Below are 19,603 nucleotides of genomic sequence, written 5' to 3' on the forward strand. Positions count from 1 at the left end.
GGGGGGTTGACTCCTACGGATAATATCATCGAGAGAGTGGGTATCGATTGTTTATTTTTATTTAACGATTAAACAAGTCTTTTTTAATGACTTGTTATTTTTTTTTAAAGATTTAAAAGGTTTAAAAAAATATTTAAAAATAAAAATAAAAAATTAATGAAAAATCTCGTTGAGAATTTCACTATGGACGTAACAGTCCCCTGAAATTCTTAGACAGAACGTCCAACAATAAGAGTAAGATAGCATAGTAGTCTCACTCAAAAGTTAAACATATTTGGCAAATCCTAAAGCCATAGCTAGGAAAATTCTATATAATATTATGCCTCACGCGGTCACACCCTTGAAGTTGCGTGATAGGAAATGGTGGAGGCAAAGGCAGCAAATTCTATCATTACAGACAGTTGAGAGAAATTATAGTCTCGTTTGTTTTACAATTATTTATATTTTATTTTATCTCATTTAATTATTATAATTATTTAAATTTTTATATAAAATAAAATAAATAATTTAATTTTTTCAAATTATAAAATAAAAATAATAAAAATATATTTTAATAATATTTTATTTAACTATTAAGTTAAATTATCGATCAAATGGCAACGGACAGCAAATTCTAACAATAATTCTTACGTCATCTCATAAAAACAAACTAGTCCTAATTTTGTCGGCCCCAATTGACATATACCTTTTGGGTTGCATCCAAAAAAACAATCGATTTCACTTGGACAAGTATCTGGCATCCCGTGTATAGGGATTACGCACCGTACGAATAGCTCTAAAGTCCAAAAGTTTACAAACACATCAATCCAGAGAGAGTGAGAGAGAGAGATCAAATCATAAAAATAGTAATAACAACTAAAAAGCCCACCAAAAGCTTGAAACAACAACTACAAGAGGTACAAGTGGGGAATGGGCTTCGATTCTTTCAAGTCAAGGCTTGCTGGCCGAGGAGGAGGAAGCGGGAGGCGATGGCTCAAAGTTGGTGAGGTATGCCTCAGCCAGCATGTGGCCCAACCTAACCTGTGACGCCGTGGTTAGATGCAGGTGGTCTCCTTTCAGCTCCAATCCCTTGGCGTCAATGCATACAACCTTTGGCAGATTTATTCTCAGCTGCGATTCTCTAACTTTCTCGATGTATCTCCCATCTCCCGAAACGATTGCTACCTTTTTAATTCATATATACATTAATCGCTATGTCATCAGTTCACTGTATTTATCCCCTTCTTTTTAACTAACGCATTTAACCTCGTAACATTGATTGAAGATTAGAGTTTACCTGAATTATTGGAAGCAAGGGCAAACCCAGATCCTCCCGCACGTTGTTTATGAGAATCTCCATTTTCCCCTGATATGCCTCGGCATCGTGCTGATTATATGTGTCACTCTCTCCTTGGTACCATAGCAAGGCTCTGATTTCCCCACCACCCTTCACGCTCTCTCTCGCCCTCCTCACCATACTCTCGTACAGGTGCTCCCCACGGGCCCACTCCTTCAAGGCCGTCCCGCCCACCGCGCATGGGACCAGCCCCACCACAGCACCACCCTCGACGCGCTCCCTCACAGCGTTGGCGAACGACATCCCAGGCCCAATCCCGCAGACCTTCTTGGTGTCGATGTCGGCGTGGAGAGGCTCACCCGCTAACTCCCATTGGAGATCGGCGCTGAGGCGGAGAATGGAAGGGTTGGGATGGCACTCGGGGGGGACAACGCCGTCCCAGAGGTGGTGCTTGGTAACGCCACCGCGGCCGGACATGTTGCTCTGACCGGACAGGATGAAGATCTGTTTGTTTGGTGGGGATACTGGTTCCGATCTGGGCATTTCCATGGCTTTCCAAGTGGGTGTAACCTGCCTGGGTTTTGTTCAGAACGTGGAAACGGTGGAATATATAAAGGCGACAATAAGGTTCGACGTAGCTTAGCACCTGTTATGAAGCGTTATGTCCATTTAATTTTTCGTTAGGAAGTTGTCTGAGAAACCTCCCAGCTCATAAGTGAACGTGGACTGCTCTAATTAGTTTGGGCCTGCAAAATTTCTACAGGCTTGTGATTTTTCAGAGACTTGAGTCTTGATTCTTGATCTAATAGTATGCACATAACTTATTTTTCATCCTGCCTCTTAACATTTATTGGAAGTTGGTTTGTATCAAAGAAACCAACCAATCCATTATGTTACAACCAGAAACCCAACCCATCAAGGTTAGATAGGGGAAAAGTGCTCAAGGCCCACCATCGCCAATATTCAATGTGCAATTGGATTCTCTGAAGTCATGGTTTTTGAGTTATAAACTCTCCACTCCCCTCCTCTCCTTCGAGCTTTATTCGTTGTGAACATAAAAAGTAAAATAAAATTGTCATACCACCATGCTATAATCACTTCTTATACATATAAAATAATCAGTCAAACATTCAGCACTTCCCTCGCATCTGTTAGCTCTTTATGCAGCATTCAAGACGACAAAAGATGAAAAAAAAAAAAAAAAAAAAAAAAAAAAAGGGAAACCAAAGAATCCATCCATCATTAGTGGGACCCAAACTCATCATTAATTAGCATGAAGTGCATGGGGTCCTCTCCAGGACTTGGAGAGCTTCTTTCATGGAGGGTCTCTTATGTGGAGCAAAAGAGGCACAGCTAAATCCTAATTTCAAGCATGCCAGCATGGCATCCTCCCTGCCTTCCACTACTTCACTTCTGATTGACGCATCAGCCATTCTCAAAACCCGGTTTTTCTCATCTGCCACTGAGCCGGTGGTCCATTGACTCAGTTCCCCGTCTGAAAGTACTCTCCCCGTTAGAAGTTCAAGCAAAACTATCCCAAACGAGTACACGTCCCACTTGGGGTTGGGCTTCAGGTTCCTCAGGGACTCGGGCGCTTGATAGGGCGACGATACACTACTTCCCACCGACGAGCCTACAGCCGGTGCGTAGGGACTGGCACCAGTACTATTTGTGAGGTCGTGTTGTATGCCGTCGCGCGTGGGTCCTGGTGTGGGTCTTTGGCTTCCCAAAAACCGGGCCGAGCTGCTCACTTTGTGGCTGGTGCTGCCCAAGACGAGGCGTTCCAGACCAAAGTCGCCGATGATAGGCTCCATGTCAGAGTTTAAGAGTATGTTGCTGGGTTTAATGTTGCCATGTACGTGTTTCTTCTCGTGGATGTAGGCCAGTCCTCGGGCCACTCCTCTTGCTAACTTGAACCGGACCTCAAGAGGTAGATGACTTGGTGATGAGCCTGCTTTTCCTGAATTTTCAGAAAATGTTAGTTGAATATGCGAAATCCCAAAACTATTATTCAATAGGCCGTTCAAAGTGACTTGAGCAACATAAGCACACAAACACTAGCTCAAATACATGACCGTGTATTCTGGGTAAGTAATGACACAGGCAGAATTTCCTCTCCTCTTTTTTTTCACAGGGGATCTGCAAATTATGTGTGTAAGTTAGACATTAACTTAACATATTGGTTAGTTGGTTTTCTACCAAAGAACGCTATATCAAATCAGTAATCAGAGTTTTCGTTAATCAATTTGACTAACATGCCTGGACCATCGGTTTAATATCGAGTTACGCCTATTAATTATGTCACCCAATAGCATAAACTAACGAGTCTCAGTGTAGCCAGTCTTGCTAGCGGTCTTTATACGAAAATGACCGATGAGGTTGGCATATTATACGTTTTTCTTTCAAAACTCATCCTCTATGGTCTGCTCGGAGCCAGATACCGCCATATGGTCCATGACAAGTTTCGTCCTCCTGAGTTCGAAATGATGTGGTTTTGGCACCACAGGCGTTTTATATAGGCGTCATTCGTTCGGATTAGACCCGTGTAAGATTAGTCATGTTTATGCTTGAGATACTGGGTGAAATTAATTATGAATGTCCGTAACCAAAAGACTCATTTTTTTCTATAATTTCAGAATGGGAAAACAATCGGAACATCAGGTTCCAAAGATAGGACAAGGATCCTTCCTTCATCGGTAACCGATCACGGGAAGCTAGTGGTTTAAAATGCACCATGAGGTAGCCACCTTGTCACTTATATGAGGGTGATTTGTCAAAGTAGATTGTTCGCGTTAAAATAAAAGAGGGGTTGCGGCAGTGTCCTAGTACCTATTTAATTAATGGGGGAGGTACCTCCACAATTAGGTGTAGGGAGTAATAAATTACGGTTGAAGTCTTACATTAAAGATTTGAATTTAATAATTTGGTGGTTTCAGTTTGGGTTTCTTGTTTTGAATGGCCTTAAAAGTCACCATGTTTGACGCTCTGATGGTTAGAAGAAGACCATAGAAAAGCATTTTGGTAGATTTCTAATTTTGGTAGATTTCGGCACTAAAAGATGTGGTGCGTGTGAGACTGAATACGTCGTAAATGTTTGTATCGTTTCAATGAAATGGGGAGAGTACAATGGTGTCTCCGGTATTGGGGATTTGAATAAAAATGAGAGTTTAGTCTGCCAGTTAAGAAACAGAGTAATTTGGTTAACAACGAATCGGTCAGCAGCCTGTACTGTAAATGTTCAGTGTGATATGGATTTTGACTGTCCGTGCACCAGTCTGTGAGTGTACATTTGAAATTGACCCTGTGATCAGTGAATATTTCCATTTTTTCAACCTTTGTCCCATCTTTTTAAGCCATGGGAACTGCTAAATTCAGATGTAGTTGGGAAGATAAACACGCATTTCAGTGAAAAACACAGATTTTCGCTAATAAAAATACGCGAAATGATACGAAGATCAGGGAGCTTACTGTAACTGGCGCTAGCAAGGCTGCCATTGGAGACAAAGTCGTAGATAACGAGCTTCTCATCGTCTCCCCAGTAGAACCCACGAACGCGAACCAAGTTGGGGTGGCGCAGCTTAGCTATGGCCCTGACCTGGTTCTCAAAGTCCCTCATCCTCTCAACCCCGCTCTCTCCTATCCTCCTCACTGCCAGCGCAGTCCCATCCTCGAGCACTGCTTTGTACACAATGCTCGCCCCGCTGGCTCCAAGTATATACGCCGACGCCTTCAGCAAAGTCTCCAGCTCCAGCTTTGTCTCTCCGTCTACCGTCACAAGCTGACCTTTCTGATGATCGTCCCCGTTTGGATGGATACTAATTGCAACTTCGAGTTCGTTATCGTGGTCACCATCAGAACTAGTTGCCTCTGAAGCCTCTTCGCCTAAGCAGGACCAAGCCACGGGCTTTCTGTGAATTGTGTCTTGTTTGATGCTTACTTCTACTTTCTTTTCTGTCTCTGTTCCGGCATTTTTTGGTTTAAGAATATTGTTCCCCTTTCTCAGATGGTAGACGTAGAAAATAACCATCGCAAGGAGGCTTATACCGGCCAAGTCTCCGATAGCTATTCCGGCTATGGTCCCGGACTTTAGACCACCTTGTGCCGAGTTCTGATCAGTCCCATTTGGTGCGCCGGGTGAGCCTGTTACTGGGATTGAGTCAATGGTTTCGGGTATGGCCGCAATTGCTGGAGAAGACGTGGAGGTGCCATTGGGAGGCGTAGACAAAGTGGAAGGAATCGAGCATTGGTTCTTCAAGGGTTTGCCACATAGATCCGCATTCCCGGAAAAGAACTCGTTTTTCTGGTCGAGCAAAGCTAGAGACTCCGGAATAGATCCGGTTAGGTTGTTGAATGAGAGATCGATTGTAGTATTTTTTGGTATTCGTTTTGAAAACTCTGGTGGTATTTTTCCCGAAATCTTATTGTAAGAGAGGTTCAAGTAGCGCAAACTCTCTCCACCAAAACCAACAGGCAAAGACCCGTTGAGCAGATTCGAAGACAGATCTAACACTTCAACCGAGTTAAACCCGTTTGGAACACTGCCAGAAAAGTAGTTACTCCTCAAAGAAACAACAGTCAGGTTCTGCAAAGCAGTGAGATTTTGAGGTATATTCCCGGCCAAGGCATTTTCAGAAAGATTTAGCAACTGTAAGCTTCTTAACCCACCTATAAGCTCAGCTGGTAGCTCGCCAGAGATAACATTGTTTGAAAGGGAAATCACCTGAAGCTCAGAGGCATTGAAGATTGAATTGGGTAGAGACCCATTGAAGAAATTTCCGGAGAGATCGAGGTGGCGAAGGTATTGGATCATGCCGATGTCGGCGACGATCGAACCCAGAAGCTGGCTGTTGGGGAGGGCTAAGCTGGTGACCCTGAACAAATCCGGCGTGGCCGGGTTTCCTATTTCGGTGCAGGTGACTCCAGTCCATGCACACGGTGTTTCGTCGTAGTAGTTCCAGCTCTGCAAGACTGACAGTGGGTCGCTTAGGATTGAGTATTTGAAGGAAAGCAGTAGGATCCCATCTGAGTTTAGAGCAAACGAGGGAATTAGTAGAAGGAGAACAAAGAAAGTGATTCTCCACCAGATCAAATGGAGGTTCATGGTGTTGGAGCTTATGATTTCTGGAACTGATTCACCATCTTGGTTGCAAGTTCACGGTAAAGAAATAGTCACAGAGAGACAGAGAGGGTGACCAACTACGCGGGTATGGTTGTTTTGGTGACCAAATCTTCTAAGAGTAAGAGAATGAAAATGGAGGAAAAGGCGCCGAATGTGAAGAGCAATGAGAAAGATGAGAGTCAGTAAAAGAAAATGGAGGAAAAGTTGTTTAGTTGCAGAGAGTTGCAGTGAGCAGCAAAAGCCATGGAGCAAAGGGATGGTGCAACTCCTGAGGGCATGCTAATGAATGAAAACGTAATGAACGTGGGAAACATATTATAAAATGGTTACAGTTGTACTGCCTCCGCCAACCCTCTGTTTACTCTATTGTAAACTCGGGCAGGGAAAGCATATGGAAATCTCTGCTACAAACACCGTGAGTTGGAACCTATATCACGTTGCCGAAGAACAAGTCCATCCAGTTATATACAGCTTCTTATTAAAAAAATAAAAATAAATAAATAAATATGAAACTTACATAAAAAAAAAAAATTAATTTTTTAATAATAGAGTTGACTCTTTTTTAAAATAATTATACAGCACTCAAGCATTCCACGAATACTCTAAAAGAAACTTCCCCCAGTATTATGATTTTTTTCATTACATTTTATAATCTGCCATCTTTTCTATTACATGTTGTCACAAGCGAAGTTACCCCATCCAATTAAAGGGCGCAAGCAAGCAAATAAAGCATCTATAAATCTGTCTCAGGGATTCATTCACTATCACATGAGCAGTTTTAAAACTACTAATTTCCACTTTCAATTGGACTTAAATGTACGACAGTGCAAGGACAAATATAACCCACCTCAGAATAGTTAAGAGTGGGGGAAAGGAAGGAGTGACGAAGGAGGGTTAAAACTGCCAAAACTCCTCTCACATGAAAAGCCGAAAGAACCTATCCATTATTCACCATTGAATGGGCCACGACCTATTATTTTTTTTTCTTCTACCTAAATTGCGTGGCGTATGGTTCTGGTCTGCCACCCAAAACAACTCTACTTCCAATCAAGCCACAGTAGTAGTAAACCACCCATGACCCAGGGGTTCACACTTCAAAATCCAACATCCCAAGCTAATCCGCTCCCCATTCTCTACCTTCCCTTTTTAATAATACAGGCAGAAAATCACGTTCTACTATTATAATGGTTTTCATCAGTGAAAAGTAAGCTTATGGGTAAAAACCGATGTTAAAGTTGGCAAACAGCATTATAAGGCTTGGCATGACTGCTTTGATTGGTAGGCCATTTTACTCTTCTATCATCCATGCGTATTTGACATTAAGAAAAAACTTTCCCACCACCTCCTTCGACAAGGATGCACAAAATCCAAAACCACGGATACTTTTCATCATAGTCACGAGTTCATGTTTTGCTTACTAAAATATTAATGCACATAATAAGCCAAGCTTTTTGTATGTTGTATGCACTAAAATATATATAATAAAGGAGACCAATTTTAAAGAAGGGAGCTTTCAACACCAGAGTTCGGGAATCAATACCAATTTTTTAACCATATTTGAGCACTAAAGATTAGATATTGAAGTCTGAGGAAGAACTTCAGGGGCCATGGATCAGAAAATATAAGTATTACCGATTAGATTCTGACGTGTGTTACGTACCAAAAAAAAAAAAGATTCTGACTTGTGTTGAAGAAATCGATGAAGTTCTGTTCAAACAACAAGACGGCCTCATGAATTCAGACCACAAACTACTAGTGGTTCCCGGACAACCAATTTTACAAGCATACTTTTCTACAGAAGAGATACCAATCTGCATCACAGAAAATGCAGCAGCCTTTGATTGAACAAACTCATTACAAACTTGTTTCATGAGGGAATTTGGTTTCTCCCTATTTCTTTTATGTTTCGGGACAAAGGACTGAACTCTGCAGCTTGTCAAAAGAGACAACGTCGCCTTTAAAGTTCCACCTTTAGACGTGATAAATTACATGGATAAAGGAATACTGTAAACCTTCACGGAAAGGATACATTGATGACGTGTTTTGTATACCTGGGTTAAGTTCCAGCAACCCGGGCCGAGATCATGCTATCTGCAACACAGAGATAAAGGTGAGCTCGGTAGTGGTCCGGAGAGTTTCTGATGCCAAAGTCAGTCTTCCTTTCTTGGATAATTATCTCAAAATTAGAAAGTCCTAAAAAGTTATTCGTATAAGGAGTCTGGCTTTTATAGAGGTACAAGGGAAAATTTTGTACCTTGTGTTAGGGGTCAACGTTACGCCCATAGTTGTTAGGCCACGATCTTTAATACGACGTAGCTTCTAAAGTGACGTCATTAATGCGGCGTGACTCCCCGAGTGACGTCTCGATGAAAGACGATCAGTGCAGTCACTTTCCATCCACATCGTCAGGGAATGAAGGAGATGACGGTATCTCAATTTTATTGATAGCCCTCACTTGTAGAGAAGGAAAACTGTGGTTACAACCAATCACCTGAGAGTTACAAAAAATCCCAAAACCCAAGCAGCAAAAACCTTAACTATAAGACCAACATACAAATATCCCATAAATTAAGAAATAAACCACAAGAAAACCAATACAAAAACAAGGGACAAAAACAACCTACATAGAAACATCAGGGCACAATAGTTAAATAAAAAATCAAAATAAACAAGTGCAGCAGATCACTTACCTCACTGTGATATCTGCATATAAGACAAACCAATTATGTCCATGCGAATAAGGCATCTTAACTTACTAGGCAGCAGATGCCTATTATCATTCGAATTCATATTTAAACTCCCAGCTCCCTCCTTAGCAGAAAATCAGCCATTATGTTTCCTTTCATGAAAGATATGATTAATTTTATACTCCATGCATCCAAGACAAGTCAGAATATCTTCCCAAAAGTCTTCGAGATACCAAATATTACACTCTCCTCTAATAATCCATCTAACAAGAATTCGAGAGTCAGTCTCAATATGAACTCAATGAAAGCCAAGCTGACAACACCTCTTAACCCCTTCCAGCAAACTTTTCATCTCAGCAAAATTATTAAAACCTTGGCCCAAGAAAACTGATTAAGCCACACACAAGTCAGAATGAAGGGTTGTCTGTTATCTCTGATCACTTGTCAGCTTTGATCTTTAAATGCTAGATGTCAGGGTCAGCATGCCTCATCTGTCTCCTTGACTTGTTTCTCATGCGAGGCCCCTTTCCTTTAGTGCAGCTCGTGGGCTGGATTTTGTTAGTGATTCCTGAGCCTATAGGAGGGGAGCGATTCAAATCGAAATAGACTTCAGGCCCAACCCAGAGGAGGGGATGGGAATATCCCCTCCAGGATGCATAATGGCAAAACTGGTACACCTAATATGTGGGGATCATCGCCACAACAATTTTGTCATCAAGACTACCAACTTGAGCATTGGTCCTAAAATATTTCACGGATATCTATCATCCACAAAGTGCCCCGTTCTGATATGTTTGACTAAGGTTGCAGCCAATTTGCAAGTTCAAACTAGTGGCTTAGCTTTCCCTAGTTTCCAGATAACAGATCAGAACCATTAGCAAAGAGGTTCGACTACCCAGACACCATTGTTTAGATGATTTTCAGTGGCATGATGATCTGGTACTGTAGAGGTCCAAGATTCAAACAGAACTTGCGCACCTTTTGTCTTCGTGCATCTTCTTTGTCAAAAGAATGGTCAGAGAACTCCCAGACAAGATCTCCTTTTCTCAAGTCCTACAGTAATTCCACTCCATCAAATCTTTCACTTTACTTTTCCCGAATGCTCTGTTTTTTCTTCCACTTCAGAGTCGCATGGTGTTGTTTTCTTTCACAGAAGTCGTTAAAGTAGTAGAGCTGCAATAATTACACGCCAATGAACGGGAAAATTCACAAGCCTGGCCTTGTAAAGCTGGATGTAACTTGACTCTTGACCCGCCGCACAAGTACAGCTGGAAAAACCTGAAAATTTGAAAAACTAATTATAGAAATACTTGATCTCAAATATAAAGTTTGATTACTTAAAATTAAATTATCTTATCTCATCTTATATAATTATTATAATTTTTTTAAATTTTTATATAAAATATAATAAATAATTTAATTTTTTTAAATCTCAAAATAAAAATAATATTAAAAAAATATAACATGACGTATTGATGCAATATTTTGTTTAAATTGCAAGACGTAATAACTTGGACGTATTTTCCTGATCAAAATGGAAAATGCTATGCGTTCCGCTTGGATGTCCCGCTCCCACTTCCCGCTTGATGTGGAATGTCACGTTGTAAGCGTTTAAAAATTAAAAAATAAAGCCAAATTCATCCCCTCTTCAACCTTCTTCGTCTTCAATAAATGAACCTAGAAACAAGATAAATCCAAAGAAATCATCCCGCGCTCGCACCAAGAGAAACCCAGAAATAGTTCGTCTTCAAGGCAGAGAAACCCATCCCGTGCTCGCACTAAGAGAAACCCAGAAATAATTCATCTTCAAGCCTCCATCCCAATTCGAGAAACCCACACTTTCATTGTTATTTCTTTACTTCAACCAAAAAGAACATGCTACAAAATATACAGAATCTGACTCTTACACTTTTATTTTTAATAAAGTTGGTTCAAATGCATTATCAGTGTCTTTTTACATGTTAAAACAAGAACTTTCTTGAACTTTCGCTACTTGAGACTTGGATTAAGCATGAATAAATCAACTCCACCGTGCTCTGTTATCACTATCACATGCATCATAGGTTTTTCATTCAAAATAAACCAGAGTTTGTCCCAATATCACATAACACTAACACTAATTAGCTAAGACGGAAATTCTAAAGAGGAAATGAGTAGCAAGGGAGTAATTAGCTAAGAGTACTAAAGGTTGTAGCCATGGAAAGACAGAAATCCCAAAAGACGGAAATTTTGAAAAGGAAATGAGTAGCAAGGAAGGGGAGGGAGGATGTTGGGCGGGAGATGACTTTTTATTTTTATTTTTTTTATACACATGGCATGCCACGTAGAGCAGGAAAAGAGAACGATAGGGGTGAGCGGTAACTATAGCATTATCCTATCGAAATATACCTCAATTGTTAGACTCTAGATTCTAGATTACTAAACCCTTGAAGGAGGGAGGGTTTTCCTCGTCCTCCTCCTCCTTTTTTTTTTTTTTTTTTTTTTTTGGAGTTGAAACTTGGGATGTCACGGGCAGAACAAGATACTTGCTTACGTGTTTTTGACGCCGTGAACCGTAAAATTAGAGTACTTGCTAGAAGAATCTCATCTCGTGTCAAAAGAGAATCACTCCCAAATTGGGCCTCGTTACATACAAAGGAAAGTAGCACGACAAATCCAGTTTGCCCAAATGCAGGAGGGGGACAAGTATAAGCCCACCAGCTTGAAGGCCCACCCACGGATCCACAAAACAGCTCTGCAATGGCGGCATAGTTACCCTTCTCTCGCTTGTCCCAACTCCATTAGAGCTGTAGTATATTTATTTATATTTGTCGAGGCCTCTCTCGGCTCCACTCTTCCTTTTCTCAAAGACTCGTCTTCAACTATGCAAACGCTACTACTGCCGGTGACGGCGGTGTCGGTGGGATCATCTTCCGCTTCTCGCTTCCCCCGACGAGCAATTCCCGCCCGCCATGTCTCTAATTTTGCTCTTCCGCTTCTAAATCCCCACTCTGCTTCCTCCAAAACCTTCCGACCTCTTTCTTTTCCTGCGCCTTCTTATGCCGTTCCCAACCACAGGCGACCAAATCTCTCATTCACTGTTAAGGCTTCTGAAATTTCATCGCAGAACGGTGAGGCCGAAAAGGAAAAGCTCGCTCAGGTTCTCTTTCTTTCTTCCTGGATTTTCTTATCAACACTAAAGTTCAACTGTGCGCAGTTTGGTAGCTCAGAAAATGTATCAATATAAATTTCTTTTAATCATTCCTTTTATATCATTTAGATTTTTTATTTTCTTTTAACTTTCTTTGGATAATGTGTAATTGTACTCGCATAAACAATCCTTGTTTTGAGAAGTAGGGTTTTATAAATGTCAGTAAATCAGAATCAATAAATTTCAGTAGATAATCCGACCTGCAGGATTTCTTCTACCATGTTTAAATTTCGTTTGATGGGAAGATGAAGTAACTTGCATGATGTTGTAGGTGGCAAAAAGGTTGGAGAACACTTCAAGGCAGTTTAAGAGATTTGGCACCATAGGCTTTTGGGCACAGCTTGTGTCCACTGTTGTGGCTGCTGTGATTCTTTCGTTTTCAATAGTTGTTACCGGGAAGGTCACGTCGCCGGCTACTTTTTATGCCACCGCTGCTGGCATTGCGGCAGCGTTCATTTCCGTTTTTTGGTCATTTGGGTATATTCGGCTTTCTGATAAGCTTAGAAGAACTGCCAATGAGCCTTCAAAGGTAAGTATTCATATTTTAGTTTTATTACGGTGTCATTGCCCTACATCACTACATGTGTTTTCACTAGAATATTTGGAGTGAACGAGTGTATTGCCATCAGGTGTGAAAATGAATAGATTCCTAACAATTATATAAGTTTTGCTGGACTTTGTTACGTTGCCGACGGTGCTGTTTTTGGATGAATGCCACCCACTTTACATTGATAAAATCGACTGGATATTCATGTGTTTGATGATGCATTTGTATAAAGATGATGCAATTTCTTTGAATCTATCTTTGCAAGGAAATTTACCCATTTTATCCGTTATTCTGTGAATTAAATTCTGCTGAAGTTTTTCTCCAATAGCTATGAATAGATTGCTCCTGTTGTTTTATTCTTCCTTTAATTCATTCTAGCAAATTAAAACCTTGATTCAGCTTTGATCAATGATTGTTACCTAGTTTTGCCTCCCATTGAGTGAATAGAGCATACGCTTTAGTATTTTACTCGTAAGACTCCTAGGTTGCTGTGTCGTATTAATTGGTTGCGGTTTTCAGGCTCCTCCCCGCGCAAACGTTGTGAAAAGCTTACAAAATGGCATAGTAGTAAACCTACTTGGATTGGGTGCTGCCATTCTTGGTATGCAAGCCACAGTTGGAGTGCTGGTTGCCAAGGCTCTTACCTCTTCAGCAAATCCTTATTACCAGGGAATAGCTCCTGGGTACAGTCCTGTTCTGGCATTGGATGTGTTCCTTGTACAGGTATTGGCTTATTATAACTTTCCAATTCAAAACTAATGAAGTTTTGACTTTGAACTTGTCGGAAATACAAAGTAGTCTAGGCTACGTTTGGATGTTGAGATGAGTTGTGAATAGTAGTATGTTGTGAGTCCCATTGAGACATGTTTAACTTTTTAGGTTAAAATGTATGAAGTAGGTTGAGATGAGTTTAACTTTTTTTATGGGAAATTGAAAAAGTAATGGATCCCATCAATGATTGGTTTGAGATAAGTTGAGTTCGGTTCAACAACCAAACACAACCTGACCTTGTATCCTGAAATGACTGCATTTCTGTGACTTTGGTTTCTATTTGTCATTTTTACCAGCCATAATAGCTCTTTCTGCTGGTGTTGACTTATCCAACACTGTTCTTCCATAATTTCAGAAAGAGGTAGAAACGACAACCCACTTAACACCGTAGAGAAGGTAAAACGTTAAAATAGTAATTCAAATAGACATGTATGGACTGAAAGCATAGAAAATGTCTTGCCTCTAGAAGAGAAGAAATGAGGGGGACTGTAAATAATCTACATGGATTACCTATTTTCTGCTTTGGATAGGTAAAACTAGCCAGCTTTCTGAGTCGATTGGATGGAAATTTAACATATCAAGATTCTATTTTGAATAGTTTGAGACGTGTGGCTAGTATTGAATGTTTTCATTGTTTACTGTCATCCATTTGCCTCTTTTTGCAGGCATCAGCAAACACCATCCTTTCTCATTTCTTGGGGCTCGTTTTCTCGTTGGGGTTGTTGCGATCAGTGACATTACCACCATCTGAAAGCATTCCAGTTCCTAGGGTCGCATAAGCTTGGTCCTTTGTGCAGCTGGCATAATTTTCATAGTCAGAGGTGACATTCCGGTTCCTTGAACATTTACTTTTCTGTGCGGTAACTCGGAAGTTGTATGTATTCATATTCCATGATCTTGAAGCCTCTCTTTCCAAATGCTTATAATTGGTTACAAAGACTCTTCTGGGAAGAAGTTAAAGCTTCTAAGTGATGGGGTATGACGTTACATAAACTAGGTGGTTCATTTGCAGAGATAATGGCGATCGGAATTGTGCCCCTTCTGCCGGTTTTCTTTCTTTTATTTTATTGTTTTTTGGGTTTTTTTCCTTTTGTTTTTGGGTTTGGAAGGGGGGGACGTTTGATTTCAGAATGTCTTAGATCGTTAATAATGACTGCAATGTGGTGCAGCTGTGAAGAGCTAGCAGAATGTGGACACTTTGGGTGATTTTCTGGCACTCATTACTCCTTTGAAAAGAAAAAAAGAAACAAGAGCCAAATTGTAATAGCTCAAGGATTTTGTATTCTCGAGTTCTCACGCACGGTACTTTTTATAAATACAAAATTCCGAGACTACATGGGAAAAGGCGCATAAAGTCGATAAGTGAAGGCTAGGACTTGCTAGTAAATGCAACTTCATCTGAAATGCAACACCCAATTCTTACCTTGCAAAAAAAAGTTCTGCCATTGAAAGTATGTTGCAGTCTTCAAGGAAGTATGCGTCTCATTAATTTTGCTCCCGTTTGCTCTAAAGGCCGTCAAGTCTAGGGTGGCACCCCCTCTTATCATTTCTTTGTTCCCAGTAGGAATCACACCACATTTTTCGGACAACTAGAATACCCTTTTCTAGAGATCTACGTTGTGTTTATCTCAATATTTTGAATATCATACCGAATGTTGTACCAGTCAAGGTACTGAAATGAAATATTTTGATACTAATACCATTTCAAAATAGCGTTTCGAATTAACGTTTCAAAATAGTCGATATATAAATAAATTATATATATATAAATTATATTATAAAATAATAGTTTATATATAAATACACATATATATAAATTATAAATAATCTAGTCTGAGGGTAAAAAAATAAGCTTGTAGTTTGAAAAAATGAAAAAAAAAAAAATACAGGTCAAAATATAGTCCGGTTGTACCAAAATTGAGGCCGGTATTTGGACCGGTACGAAATGGGTATAGTATCTGTACCGTACGAAAAATATTAACCATACCAGCCGGTACGGTACGAAATCCGAAACACTAGTTTATCGATGTAGATTGAACAATCCCTTTCACAGTTTGTGAACTTTCGACCTTTCATGACAAATCTTATAATTCAAATTAGATGCAAGTTCGAAATTTAATGAATATCCAATATGACAGAAGGAAGCTTTCGGCCAAGACAACAACTCTCTTCTTCTTTTTATTTTTGGGCTTTCCTTTTTCACTAATTAGTGGGTGAAGGTCAAAGAATGTAAACCCTAACCCACATCCCAAGGGATACGCTAAAAAAATTATATTAACTTAGCAGGACATTCAACAGACTTTAATTGGAAAACAAACTACTGAGAGAGATCATGCACAAGGCATACCGGGGAATTAAAAATTCCAGCTTTCATAAACAAGCGGCAGCTTTCCCCTCACCATGGAGCAATATTTCATCCAGGGACCAGAGTAGATCACACAAAGGTATAAGTTATAACCAACAAGGCAAATAACTGTAGTCCAAAAACTATCAACTATGTGTGTCCCCAGAGGAGACCAAAAGACAAAAACACAAAACAAAAGAATAAACAATTGAAATACACCCAAAGCTATTAGCTGCCAGGCCTGCTCCTGATCGATTCTAACGATTACAGGGAGTTTTAACAAAAATCCTGAATATGCTGAGTGGCACTTACTAGAACTGACAGCATCCCAGCAAAACCAATTTCTAAGTTCCTAATCAAACTTTGCCGAACAACTCAATACCCTGCACTAAATGTGAATATATTTTTTAGTACATCTTCAAATGAAAAAAAAAAAAAAACCAAAAACACTAACCACAATCACATAACAATTCCGATTATGTACTAAAACAGAAACTAAAGTATCAATTCGAAAAAATTAGCAAGACAAAATGTGGGAAGGCCTTCAAACGACAAAACAACACTAGGTGAGCTTTTATTTCCAGTTAATGCAGACATGCCTTTAGTTTCAGTTAAATGCAGTCATAGACCACAGAACAAAATGGACACCAAGATAACACCGTATGCTTGTCTTGATGCTCAACAAAACAGCTTGGTGATTTTACTTTTCAGTGTTGACCTGTCTTCTCAGAAGAGTGGGGATTCTGTATGTAAACCAAGTTAATAAATCAACATAGCTAACTCCTTGAAAATCACTGTATCCTTTTTTCTTTTTCTTTTTCCTTTTCTCTCATATTCGAAATTGGAGTTAATGCACCACACACATTAAGCGATCAGATACCAAAAATTGAACCTGGAGTATTTCTATCTTTTTATAAAACTATAGGTTCCTAGGAGGAGGTAGAAAACACAATGAATAAGGGAATCTAGATAATATGCTTAAGGATGTCTTCTTACAGGTGATTTTATATATCTATTAAGATCTTAGCAACTAATGTATTCCTCGAAGGAGACAGCAAAAAACATGGCAAACTATTTCAATCCATGACGTTGTAACTCTATCTACACATAAAATTCTTAAAATTGTTGCAACTATATTAATGAACGGTACAAATATATATATTTATAAGTAAGAAGTTTATTAAATCACGTAATTAGGCATAGCCCAAATACACAGGAAGTGTACAAAAGAAAGACACCTAATTACAAGCTAACCCTGAAAAACAGTACAGAAGTTATTAAGACTATTCTCATCCATTACAATAACCGAAGCCCAAAGCAACAAAGCATGAAACTAAACCGAAGCCCAAAGCAACCGAAGCCCATTACATTAAAATTGTTGCAACTATATTAATGAACGGTACAAATATTTTAAAACTAATCTTGTTACAAGATCATGTGGAAATCACTCAAGCCGTATGTATGTTGCAAAGCAGAATGCACAATTTACACAAGTCTATGGACGTCAGAGAGAGATTATATTTACCTGTTTACCTAGTCTATCTTCTTTTCCTTGTTTAAAACTGGAATCTTTTTCAGAAGGTTATCATCAATTTTCCTATACTGCTTCTGAGAGATTTCATGCATTATGAACAGCTTTGCATCAATCTTGTCCTGGTACTTGTCATACACGTAAGGAACTGAAAGACTAAGAATAACCCCTGCAGAAATTAAATTATCGGTTAAGGAATTCTTTCAATGTTACACATTTGCAAAAGAATAATGGGCAGCAATGCAGCTCACCAATATAGATAAGAGTGAGGAAGTTGACGAGGCTACCAATGACAGAAATTATCCACAAACTAATAGCAACCTGAAAACCCAAATCCACTTTACACAAATGCAAAGCCATTTGTATTAAGAAAATTATTTAAAAAAATGGTGTCATGGAGTTAATAACACTCAACCTTAAGAAAAAGTTTTAAATTCCGCCTGATTGCAATGTCATGTGCAATTGACAATGCACGATTAATCCACACTAGGATTGCATCAGAAGCCTTCACAACATACTCCTCAGAGATTTCCATATCAGGAAGGGGAGGCAGAGGCCTGAATCACATAGGATAGAATAATTTTCATTTATCACAAACAAAAATCCATGCAAAATCAAAACTTTGTTCTGGGTAATTCAAGGCCAGCCAGGACAGCATAGATAAATAAGAATTGTTCCACAGGAACCCAAATTCCATTTTCTCCCCAAAGCTCCATTGTATTGATAATCATGTGAGCATATTTTGGGGAACATCCAACAAAATTTATCAATTGCTTTTATCATTCACGTGACTCTATGTCCAGTTCAATCAAAGCAGTATCTTTCAGCATTGTTCTTATAAAATTTGATACTAATATCTTCACGGCCTGAACTTGTCATTTTCCTTGGGAGATTTTTCCCGGTAGGAATATCTTCCATTTTAGCAAACAGAACCTTGAAAATTTACCATGAAATCAGCAAAGAAAAATACCTATTGAGTAGTGAAGCAGATTTCCCCCAAAAAAAGAGAATGACAACAAGAAGCAATAGAACATTTGCCACAAATGATAGAAGGTTATAGCCGGCTACTTCAAAGAGGCACCAGAAGGTCGTGGCAGAGATTAGCGTCACAATTCCTCCATACCATTTCTTCCACAGCAGGACATCAGCAACTATCATAACCAAAAACCCAAATCGATATAATTAGTTACGAAATTAGTTAACTGACTAATTGATTGATTGATTGATTGATTTATTTGGTTCATCAATTATTACTTATATGAAAGTATACCAAAATTTTCAATTAAAAAGGAGACACGAAAATCAATCAACGAATGGTGATTACGGAATCGATACCATATAGCGCATTCCGCCAACTATCAATGAGAAAGCAATGTGATATAGGAGTAATCGGATTGATGTATGAGCACTATACGTATAACTACTATACACGTATGGATGTGAATACGCTTACGAGGAGTATGTATGAATAAATGCACACACATTCATGAATTCGGAGAAAAAGAGAGGGAACCTGAACCACCACCGAGAGCCTGATGAACGTCTACCATGACGGGAATCTTAGGGTTTCACAGAGCGAGACGGGGAGAGAGAGAGAGTGAAATAGGAAAGGGAACAGGGACGAAATAGAAACGCGATGTTGCCGAGGCAAATAATATTTTTTTTCCCGTAGAAAGGTCGAGGACTTCAGACTTCAGACTTGGCCTCAGGTGTGTGTTCCGTTTGCTTACCGGGCGACTTTGTTAACGCAATCGTTTTATTGTCGTTTGCACTGCGAAGGTTATTACAGCGACTAGTGTATAGTTTCCGCATGCCACAAAATGATTATTGATTCCTCACGCTTCTTCCTTTGTTTTTCACTGGGCGTCGCTGCAATATAACAGCTCCTGTAATATTAGTAGTGGCGGTATTATTGCATTTCCTACAGTATATATGCAGTTTTGGATGGGCATTGATTGAGAAGGATGTTCAAACTACTTTTACTGTCATACAATGCGATGCATGACTAAATTTATTAAAAAAAATTATTAGATTTTACTAACTTAGCAATTAGCATGACCTTAAATCATTAAATAATAGATACAATCATACAACTTTTAAATAAGAGTAATGTTACTCATCATTTCAACTTTCATCAT

The 19,603-nt window shown here is 39.4% G+C and overlaps 4 protein-coding genes and 1 long non-coding RNA gene across 7 annotated transcripts; 1 reads left to right on the plus strand and 4 right to left on the minus strand.

Annotated features, from left to right (window-relative positions):
* Positions 1-700: 700 nt before the first annotated feature.
* LOC121254854 (probable carbohydrate esterase At4g34215) lies at positions 701-1,961 on the minus strand. The gene is made up of 2 exons (XM_041155034.1): positions 1,277-1,961; positions 701-1,164 (listed from the first exon to the last, which is right to left on the minus strand). Exons 1-2 carry the CDS (start codon positions 1,823-1,825, stop codon positions 931-933), a joined length of 783 nt encoding a protein of 260 aa, XP_041010968.1. The 5' UTR covers positions 1,826-1,961; the 3' UTR covers positions 701-930.
* Positions 1,962-2,362: 401 nt separating this feature from the next.
* LOC121254849 (receptor protein kinase-like protein At4g34220) lies at positions 2,363-6,377 on the minus strand. Its single transcript, XM_041155030.1, has 2 exons — positions 4,745-6,377; positions 2,363-3,236 (listed from the first exon to the last, which is right to left on the minus strand). Exons 1-2 carry the CDS (start codon positions 6,375-6,377, stop codon positions 2,545-2,547), a joined length of 2,325 nt encoding a protein of 774 aa, XP_041010964.1. The 3' UTR covers positions 2,363-2,544.
* A 1,723-nt stretch (positions 6,378-8,100) lies between these two features.
* On the minus strand, positions 8,101-8,727 carry LOC121254857. The gene is made up of 2 exons (XR_005938729.1): positions 8,650-8,727; positions 8,101-8,486 (listed from the first exon to the last, which is right to left on the minus strand). It is a non-coding gene; the product is annotated as an uncharacterized LOC121254857 (long non-coding RNA).
* Positions 8,728-11,735: 3,008 nt separating this feature from the next.
* LOC121255891 (protein TIC 21, chloroplastic-like) lies at positions 11,736-14,856 on the plus strand. 2 transcript variants are annotated; one of them, XM_041156442.1, is made up of 5 exons: positions 11,736-12,221; positions 12,544-12,801; positions 13,339-13,542; positions 14,256-14,411; positions 14,507-14,856. In XM_041156442.1, exons 1-4 carry the CDS (start codon positions 11,751-11,753, stop codon positions 14,367-14,369), a joined length of 1,047 nt encoding a protein of 348 aa, XP_041012376.1. In that variant the 5' UTR covers positions 11,736-11,750; the 3' UTR covers positions 14,370-14,411; positions 14,507-14,856. The 2 variants fall into 2 exon arrangements, with proteins under 2 accessions (XP_041012376.1, XP_041012375.1); XM_041156441.1 differs by having other exon boundaries at positions 14,256-14,856.
* A 1,078-nt stretch (positions 14,857-15,934) lies between these two features.
* LOC121256574 (reticulon-like protein B11) lies at positions 15,935-19,284 on the minus strand. Of its 2 annotated transcripts, none has more exons than XM_041157420.1 (6): positions 18,979-19,284; positions 18,436-18,616; positions 17,881-18,022; positions 17,717-17,786; positions 17,460-17,634; positions 15,935-16,322 (listed from the first exon to the last, which is right to left on the minus strand). In XM_041157420.1, the coding sequence occupies exons 1-5, from the start codon at positions 19,013-19,015 to the stop codon at positions 17,468-17,470; spliced, it is 597 nt and encodes a 198-aa protein (XP_041013354.1). In that variant the 5' UTR covers positions 19,016-19,284; the 3' UTR covers positions 15,935-16,322; positions 17,460-17,467. The 2 variants fall into 2 exon arrangements, with proteins under 2 accessions (XP_041013354.1, XP_041013353.1); XM_041157419.1 differs by having other exon boundaries at positions 15,935-16,317; positions 18,979-19,281.
* Between the last annotated feature and the right edge of the window lie 319 nt (positions 19,285-19,603).

This window comes from Juglans microcarpa x Juglans regia, chromosome 3D, assembly GCF_004785595.1.
Source record: "Juglans microcarpa x Juglans regia isolate MS1-56 chromosome 3D, Jm3101_v1.0, whole genome shotgun sequence".
Taxonomy (NCBI): Eukaryota; Viridiplantae; Streptophyta; class Magnoliopsida; order Fagales; family Juglandaceae; genus Juglans; species Juglans microcarpa x Juglans regia.